Below are 9,823 nucleotides of genomic sequence, written 5' to 3'. Positions count from 1 at the left end.
AAATAAAAGAAAAATCAAAGTCTTCAGTTAAAAAGCTGTTTGTTGCATTCGAGTATTTTTTTCGCACATTTTTTAGTTGTTGGGTTATATTGAAAAAAATGGGTTTTTTTGAGAAATTGCGAAAATAGTGTCTTCATTTCAAACTCGGATTTTTAAAAACGAAATCTTCTAAACCAGTTAAACTTTCTGAATGTAATGTTTGCATAAAAGCTGAACAACGAATAGTTCAATCATGGTGGTCTTGGCGGAGTGAGTTTGTTACTTTCTAAAAGCGGACTTTAAGCAGACTATAAGTGGTCCTTGTCAAATGAATAATTTACAACACTGTAAAAATGAAAAGAAACATAAATAAATAAAAAACAGATATAAATAATTAATAAACCTAATTTATTAAACTAAATTGTGCAAATATTACACAAGATCACAGGTAGAAGTTGCTTACGTATCTATTTTATACATCTACAATAATTAACAAAGAGCAAACCTAATCACAAGTTTTGATAAGAGGATGTACAGCCATTGAGGGGCCAAGACTTCCAGCGATATCAAGAATGTAATCGTGGAAGTTACTTTCAATAGCCCACATGAGTTTTTTGTACCCAGCAACGACTTCAGTAGCCAGTCTACAGTCGTCTCCTTTTTGGACCAAGAGAAAGTTTTCTGGTTTGAAGACAGTTTCACTGTTCCAGATGAAGATGTCAGATTCACCCTTGTATCTAAAGAAAATAGCGGCACCGTTATCTGTACCCAAAAGAACGATTTTTCCAAATGGAGGTTTGTGCCCAACGTCAATGACGGCTCCCATGGCCTGACCTTTCTGTAAGAATTCAGCTTTGATTGAAAATAGTCTTGGTGATGAGAGGTAGGTGAAGTAAAGAATGTTTCCGCAGGGCTTTCTTGCTAAGGCAATGTAGAGGACATCCTTTACGCAGTTAACTGCACCAGTTGATACGGCAACTGGCAGAACAATACGGAATCCACTACCACTCTTTAAGTCCACGACGATGATTGCTCCGGAACCACCATCGGCTACATAAGCGAACGGAATGCCATCTTTGGAGAAGTCAACGATGATATATTGTAGGCGACTTTCAGGTGTAACGAAAGGTTCCAGACTAATTACTTTTACTACTTGGTTAGTCTTTAAGTTTATTCCCACTATTTTAGGAGCACAACGACGGACAGGTTGTTCCAATGTGTTTACTAAACCAATGTCTAATACCCAGAGATGATCAGCTCCATCAATAAACAAATCAACAACGTTTTGTAAAGCTTCACAGTTGCCTTCTTCTTGCAGTGGCCAGCACGGATATGGTACTAAGACAGCTTTGCAGCCTCTAGTTTTCAAGGAGAACTTAGCTAGAGTAAACGGAACTCCGTGCCTGTACCTTGGCAGAGCAACATAAGCGTCATCTCTGTAGATCTGCATTCTGGTTGCGATGATATTTTTGGCTACATAACGGCCTGTAGTTTTGTAAATGTTTTTCGTACTGTCACACGGGAAGGCTACTTCGGTACCAGTTAGTTTGTAGCTTAAGTCTGGGATAAGGTTTTTACAGCATGAGCTGATAGCGTAACTTCCGATAACCAAACATGAGGTCAAGATTAGAACGGAGTATATACCCATGGTGACCTGAAATAAAAGTTTTTATTAGTTATAAAATCAGTATAAAGATTTATTTTAATTTAAATATTTAAATAAAAGAAAAAATATTACTAATAAAAAACAGTGACATATTTATTATTACATTATGATTAGGTAGTTATACATTACTTAAGTATGAGGAAAATATAGTAATAAAATTATTTAATATATAGCCAGCCAAGTTACAGATGATAAAGTTATTTAAGTTATTTAAATCGACATACCTGTTCGTCCCCTGCGCCAAAAAAGGGGATTAACTGTACACTTTCAAATGCGGTAGAACATTTTTATATATCGTACAATTGTTTGAATTTTTAAACATGACGAAGAACATAATATTTGTATGGGAGTGGTGACACCTTAGCCTTGAATATTTTTTCTATGTTTAGTATTTTGAAATACAGGTTAATGAATCCTGCTTGGGGAAATGTGTCAATGTACTTTGCTTGTCTATAGTTAGTCTGCGTTTTCATTCATAATAGAAGCTATTTCCTTGCAATTGAATAATACAAAATAACTTCGTAATATTTTATAACTATTCATATTACAGTATTAAGGTATTTCTCTACGTTTAAGGACTGTTGGATGGCTAAATGTAAAAATAAAATAATACTTAATATTATGAGGAACTTCAAAACTGAAGAAATAAAATGTTTACTACGAAGTGTTATTACTTTAGGTTCCTTTAAATTAAGGAGTAAATTTCTTATAGATGATAAAGATATCTTACTTGTTCCGTATAGTTGGATTTCTTCTTTCTTTTTCTTCTCCTGTTTTGGAATTTTTCCATTATAAGTATATATTTATTTATCCATTTATTCCATTATATGTATATGTATTTATCAATTTTTCCTGACGTTCATCCTTCTCATTGTTTCTCATAGTTGTTTTCTGGATACACTGCCATACGGTTTTTCCAAATCTATGAAGATCATGTGTGTTTCAATGTTTTTCTCTTTCTTTGTCTCATGATAAATACATTGTTGAGGCATGGTCTGGCTTTATGGAATCCATATTATTTTCCACTGTAGTTATCCATGTGTTGTTTGATTTAATCTTTTATTACTGCGGAAAAGATTCTTGCAATTGAAGGCATTACACTTAAATAACTTGAACAACAACATCTGGAATACCACTCGAATAAATGATACGACCCCTTCTCCTCCATATTTCAACAATTCCATTTTTTATGTTTCTCGGTCCTGGTCCGGGTGTTTGGTTGTGTTTGGTTATATTTATCAATTTTTCCCTGACGTTCATCCTTGTCATTGCTGCCCATAGTTGTTACCTGGGTACACTGCCATACTCTTTTTCCAAAACTATGAAGGTCATGTGTGTTTCAATATGTTTCTCTTTGTTTGTCTCGATCACTTGTCTCATGATAAATACATTATCGAGGTATAGCCTGATTTTCCGGAATCCAGATTGTTCTTCACTGCAGTTATTTTTTTTAGTACTATGGAAAAGATCTTTGCAATTGAAGGCATTACACTTGAATAACTTGAACAGCTTTGTCTCGAACAACACTCGAATACATGATACGAGACCTTCTCCCCAATATTTCAACAATTCCATTTTTTTGTTGCCTGGTTCGTATGCTTTGCAGCTTTTGGTTTTTTTTAATTTAAGTTTTGCCATTCATTGTTGTCGTAATATCATGTGTGTCATATTGGGATCCATTTTCTTGTAGTAAAATTGTGTAATGTTTTGTACATTCATTTGAAGTAATTATTTTTAAGATGTTGTTACAAGCTTCCGTTGAGCTATTACAGCCAATTGTGTTATCTATGTCCTTACACATCCCTTTCAATATTCGTTCTTCTCCAGTCGTACTATTTGTTCTACTTGCTACTTGCGGAGAAGGTATTTATTCCGTGTTCTTGGAATTTTGTTCTTCAAACACTTATGGAATGCATTTTTTTCTTTTAATCATCCGTTTTAAGTCTTCACTGTATTTCTCTAGATATTTATTCTTATATTGCACCCTGTGCTTTTTTGCTGCTTTAGTTTTTTACTGTTTCTTTTAGATATTGATAATGTTTTTTTTTATTCAGGTCCACGCTTCATTTGTATGTAGCAAATTCTATAATTGGATTTTAATTTTATAAAAGTCCACCTCAATACTGCAATATATATCCAACTTTTCCATCTGCTCCTCCAACCAAGAGAAGCTGGATCTCCCGGAAAATTTATAGTATGTAATTTAGATGCTTTTTTGGACATTCTACACTAAACGCATACCTATATAAAATAAAACTTTTGGAAAAAGGTACATGTGAATGTGGCAGCAGTTTTGATAACCTTAACCACTGGATGTTTCAGTGTATGTATAATCACGAAGCCATAAATTTTTTATTTCAAGCTATCTCCCAATAAAAAATAATACTGCCGCAGAACGTTCTCTAGCAGTAGTAGTCGAAACACAATTATTAAATCCATTTTATGGGAATTTTTCAAACGTACCTACCAAATGGGAAATTTAAACTTCCTTTTCCAAACACTGGTGGGTGGATGCGAAATGGTAGGACTTTAATTGTAGTGTTTCACACTATTTTTCCCTTTATGTTATTTGTCTTTAACTATTACCTGTATTGTTACTTTAAAAAAGATGTACCTAAAGGGCACCTTAGAGTGAAGCCTGTTTCCTCGTTCAATTATTTTTTACAGTCACCAATAGTGTTTTTAATGGGAAGGTTAGGAAATTGACTAAATGAACGAAATAGGAAATTGCCAGATATAAATTTATAAGTATTTGTACAAACACCACTCTTGGAATTTTTAACTAAAAGCATGGCTATTTGCTTACAAGATCGAGGCCAATAAGTCACCCGTCAAGTTTGAAAAAACTGGAGTGGAATTCTAAACGTCAAACTTAGTTAAAAATATAATTTTCATTATAATCAAATGTGGCTTAATCCCATACAAACACAATATAAAATTCTTAATATTGCGCTTTGAATAATTTGTAGTAGTTATGGATATATTTGATACACAATTATTTCGTCAAGGGGTAAATAGTATCAATTATAATAAATTATATATCACTCAACTTATTCTAAGAAATGTTGCGTATCTGTTTTTATATTATTAGTTTCTTTACAGTCTCTACATATCCTTATTCCTAGTAAAGAGCCAACAATGAGATTATCAACATCCACATATTGAAAAGATAATGTAAACTATCCAAATATTAAGCCATGCAACTTTAACTCTTAGTCCATTCGTCAGAGATTTGACCTCTAAAAATCATACGAACAAGCTGAATTTTGCTCAGAATATCAATTTTTGGGACCCCCAAAAATATGCAAAAATGTTTATCATTCCTACCCCCCGGCTTCTCCCTAAAACCCCCCTCGTAAAGGAAAAAAATTAATTTACCAAGATACTGTACGCCGCAGAAAAAAATATTTTTAATAAAAAATGTAGCTGAGATAATTCTGAATAAAAATGTTAATTGGCACTTTTTTTGTAGAATGAACTATTCTCTCAGAAACAATGATTGAAACGACCGGTGATGTTGGAAGTCAGTTACGCTAGCAAAATTAATTTTAAGTAAAATTTGTATCAACTCAACGGTAAAAATCTAATATCTTTTGATCAGAGAGTCCTATCGACAAATATCGTAAAAATGCATTTTAAATGTAAAAAGCGCAGTTTTTGTATGCAATCTTTGTATTTTGCAGCAAATCAATTTAGTTTTTATAAATTTCTTCAACAAATAAACGTTGCCCAATTTTTGCCATTTTTTACGATTCTCATAAGATTAATAAAATTTATCAGCACCATTGACCGGTCGTGGTGGAACTTACATTGTTAGAGCTTAGTCTTTAAAACCTGTAACATGAAATTTCGTTGTTATGTTAAGTTTTGGCAACAAATATGAGGAATTCGAAATATGCCTGAAAACGCAGATTTTAAACTTTCACATTAAAAACGATAGCATGTCACGGAAAATTCCTCTACAAAGACGGTATTGGGTGAAATTTGTAACAACAGTTGTGTTGTTTTAGACAAAGTACTTTTTTAATCGAAAATAAGCAGTTTTAAATATTTTAGATTATTTGTAATGTGAAAGTTTAAATTCAGCGTTTTCTAAACATATTTCAAATGTCGTACATTTGCTACCAAAACTCAAAACCGAAATTTCATGCTATAGGTTTCGAATATTGGACTCTAAAAATGGAAATTCAATAGTGACCGGTTAATGAAAGTGATAAGTTTCATTAATCTCATGAGAATCGTAAAAAATAACAAAAATCGCGCAACGTTTATTTATTTAAAACCTTTATACATACTGACTTTATTTACGGCTAAATACAAACATTGTATATGAAAGCTACACTCTTCACCTTTAAAACACAATTTGATTTTTGTCGATATGATATCATGACCAAAAGATATTCAGTTTTTATCGTCGAGTTGATACAAATTTTATTTCAAATTGATTTCGCGCGCGTAACTGACATTCAAAACCGCCGGTCGCTTCAAGCGTTGTTTCTGAGGAAACGGTTCATTCTACATAAAAAGTACTTAAAAACATTTTTGTTCAAAATTATCTCAGCTACATTTTTATTTGAAACATTTTTTTCTACGGTGTGCAGATTTTTGGTAAATCGATTTTTTCTATTTTCCGCCCCCCCCCTCTAGGGAGGTTTTAGGGAGAAGCCCGGGGTATTAGTAGTAAACATTATTGAATGTTTTTGGGATCCCATAATTGACATTCTCAGCAAAATTCAACTTGTTCGTATACTTTTTAGAAGTTCTGTGGCATTTTTGTCTCTGACTACTGGAGTATCTTTTAATCTTTTAAGGGGAAAATTTACTTATCCCAGATATCTAGGGTATCCAAAAGGGTTGAGCTGCGAGAAAAGTCTTTATTTATGTACTTATAGAGCATTTGTGCGGCACTAAATCAAAGGCTTTCCTGTAGTCAACAAAGAGTGTAAAAATATTCCTTCTGTTTGTTTTATGCCAAATTCATATTTGGCATAAATTTCGTGTTAAATGTAAAATTTTTATAACTTTTCAATAATTCCATTTACACATTCATCATTGAATTCGATATCATATTACTGTTAAAATGATATGAACTTTATATATTGATCGTGATATGCCAGAAGATGGTTTTAGATTATTTATAGTAACTGTTGATTACCTTTAAGTTTCAACAAATAAATAGAATTCTTGATTGCAAATGTCAATATTTCCATTTTTTTACTGAAGAAGGCAGCGATAAATAATGACAATTGCCCTAAAGACATGTTGTGCAAAAGGTGTTCTGGGTATCTTTTAGAATAGATACGATAAGTTTTTTTTAAATTTAATTAACAAGCTTTAATAACTTTTAATATATTCACAAGGAAACTAAGTTCCTGTAGTTGGCTGTATACCATATAATAAAAATTTTTCCAATAAAATCCTTTATAAAAAGGTATATAAAAAAACCCCGTCGGGCTATGTTAAAAAGACAAAACGTTTTCGGAATAAGTATTCCATCATCAGTGTCCTAAAATATTTAACCACTTAATTAAAAAGAACATGAAAAGATTTAAATTTTGACTAAGGTTAATGTGAAATGTGGTTAATACTTACAATATATTACATGAATGTAGCCACTAAATATGAGGGTAAAAACCCTTTAAAAATTAATATGTGAAGTTTAGTTTACATTATGTCGTGTTTACAAATCGAATGGTAAAGTTACCGTTGGATTGGTAACATGGCGACATATGACTCTACATAAAGTTGCAAGTCCTGAGACGGTATGTCTACGAGTGTAAACACGACATAATGTAAACTAAACTTCACATATTAATTTTTAAAGGGATTTTACCCTCATATTTAGTGGCTACATTCATGTAATATATTGTAAGTATTAACCACATTTCACATTAACCTTAGTCAAAATTTAAATCTTTTCATGTTCTTTTTAATTAAGTGGTTAAATATTTTAGGACACTGATGATGGAATACTTATTCCGAAAACGTTTTGTCTTTATAACATAGCCCGACGGGGTTTTTTTTTATATACCTTTTTATAAAGGATTTTATTGGAAAATTTTTTAATATATTCTTCTTTTTAAACATAAGAGAAAAGTGCCAAATGAGATATTGTAGACTATATCAGGAGATATAACATCATAAATGAAATCAAAAATACCCATTCACAGGCTTAAATCACCTTTTTAAGTAGACAGTTGACAGTGGGAGAGATGAGGCAGAGAAAACACACAACACAGACTAAGGGTTATGCATGTAAACGGCCGGATCTAAAGTTAGGATCTGACGCAACCAACGCAACGTGGAATACCGTTTTAACTCTCAATATTAGTGGTTCACGATCCCTGTCATACGGTGGACGCGTCCTGTCCTGTCTTTTGTCGGTAAATTCATATGGATCAAAGGCAGGTTGGAAGCTGATGCATAGCACGCAATTACCCCTGCTATCCTTGTGATGCGGCTATGGTCAGTCTAGTGATAATTTTACTATGGAGTGATGTAACGAAGTTGTGTTGAAATTTTTATCATTGTATAAATTACCCAACTTACCAAAATTTTTACCGCCAACACTGGTAACATACCTAAACTAAACCCTCGATCTCGAGGGGACGCTCTATGGGGGTAGTTATCAAAAAGTAAATATTTATTCATTTCAAAATAAGGTGCCGGGTCAAACATGCTCTCTTTTCTTTTCACTAATATTTATTTTCTATTTCTCTTCGTAGATGTAAACTGGCACGCTCCGTGAGATGCTGGCTCAAAACTGCAGAAGAGTCGGGAGAAGGAATATTCAGTAGTGGTGCAAATATAAACATTTCTATTCTACTAGGAGAGACTGTATTTCAGCAAAGTTTTATGTAATCTTGCATTGTAGATACAAAAGAAACTAGCATGAGGGTTTTCGAACTGAAGCGGTCTAATATATACCATGATAGTCAAGCGACTATGGTAGCTTTTAGAAGTCCTATGATGAACTTTAGTGTACTGCAGAAATGACGAGAACTCGAAAGACTGGCGAAACATAACCAGTTATGGGTGCGAGGTCATTGGGGAAAGAGGCACAGGAATGCACGATGCAATACAAAAAGAAAAACAGATAGAAACTAAAGAAACAAAAATAATAACAAAACCTAAACCTTAAGTCTTCTCCATCGATGAGGTTTTTTTTAAAGCATTGGGGCTGCTCATTTCAAGACAAATTACAGAGTTATAAACAGCCTCGATCACTTAAATAAAAGATCCTGCAAGCGAGTTTTCAGCATGATAAAGCAGCTTCAGCAGATCTTACCGTTGTCATAAGAAGGTTTGATGTAGCTTTAAAACAACAGCCATGGATTTATTATGGCCAAATAAGAGGTCTATTGTGCATTGGTTAAGAGCATATATAGATTTGATCTTCCAAATTTCCGAAGACTTGTATAATAGTAAAACGGCATATTCTGTCCCAGGGGTTTAGGGACGGTAAAGATAAAGATTCCAGATGGAGGGAGTATTAAGGAGATAATTCTCGGATCAGCACAACTTTCCTTTAATGACCTTGAATAATATCCACCGAGCTGGAAAAGCTAGCAAGAAGTATAAATGGACTGCAACTGATAATCGGCTGTAATGCGAATGCGAAACGTCTGACCTGGAGTAGCAGAAACAATGAAAGAGGTAAACTAATCCTACGGTTTGTTATGGAATATAATCTTTAATGTAGACAAATGAACTTTCTTAACTACATAACGAAAGGAGGTAATTGATCTAAGACTGGCCACCACTCACGTGGCTACTATTAAAGAACTATTAAAAATAGCATGTAAGATGAGGTATCTTGTTCAGATCACCGATATATATGCTTTGAAATATCAGGTTATAAGCCTATTAAGGAAAATTATCATAAAACAGATTGCGTAGTATATTTAGCTGACCTGCAATATTAGTTAGACACAGCTAAAGAGACGATTAGACATAAACTGGACACCGAGACATTGGTACTGAACAATTTTAAGAGATTTTCGTGATAGCGTTTCAAAATACTGGTCCAAGGATAGTAAGAAATTTCAACAGGAAAGTGCCCTAGTGGATGAGTTACCTTGCAATTTAAAGATCAGAAATCCGACGAAAATTTAATTTCGCCAGAATATCAGGCAGATACAATAAGGAACTGAATAGGACAAATTTAATTCGTGGAGA

At 33.2% G+C, this 9,823-nt stretch overlaps 1 protein-coding gene across 1 annotated transcript; it reads right to left on the bottom strand.

Moving 5' to 3' along the window:
* Positions 1–387: 387 nt before the first annotated feature.
* On the bottom strand, positions 388–1,942 carry yellow-g (L-dopachrome tautomerase yellow-g). The gene is made up of 2 exons (XM_072539475.1): positions 1,870–1,942; positions 388–1,633 (listed from the first exon to the last, which is right to left on the bottom strand). The coding sequence occupies exon 2, from the start codon at positions 1,625–1,627 to the stop codon at positions 485–487; it is 1,143 nt and encodes a 380-aa protein (XP_072395576.1). The 5' UTR covers positions 1,628–1,633; positions 1,870–1,942; the 3' UTR covers positions 388–484.
* Between the last annotated feature and the right edge of the window lie 7,881 nt (positions 1,943–9,823).

Source organism: Diabrotica undecimpunctata, chromosome 7, assembly GCF_040954645.1.
Source record: "Diabrotica undecimpunctata isolate CICGRU chromosome 7, icDiaUnde3, whole genome shotgun sequence".
NCBI classification, from domain to species: domain Eukaryota; kingdom Metazoa; phylum Arthropoda; class Insecta; order Coleoptera; family Chrysomelidae; genus Diabrotica; species Diabrotica undecimpunctata.
The sequence above is the reverse complement of the archived record's forward strand: the minus strand, read 5'-3'. Positions and strand labels throughout refer to the sequence as shown.

Bases quoted from the DNA above. Each gene is read 5' to 3' on its own strand.
- yellow-g (XM_072539475.1), bottom strand. From the start codon at position 1,627: ATGGGTATATACTCCGTTCTAATCTTGACCTCATGTTTGGTTATCGGA.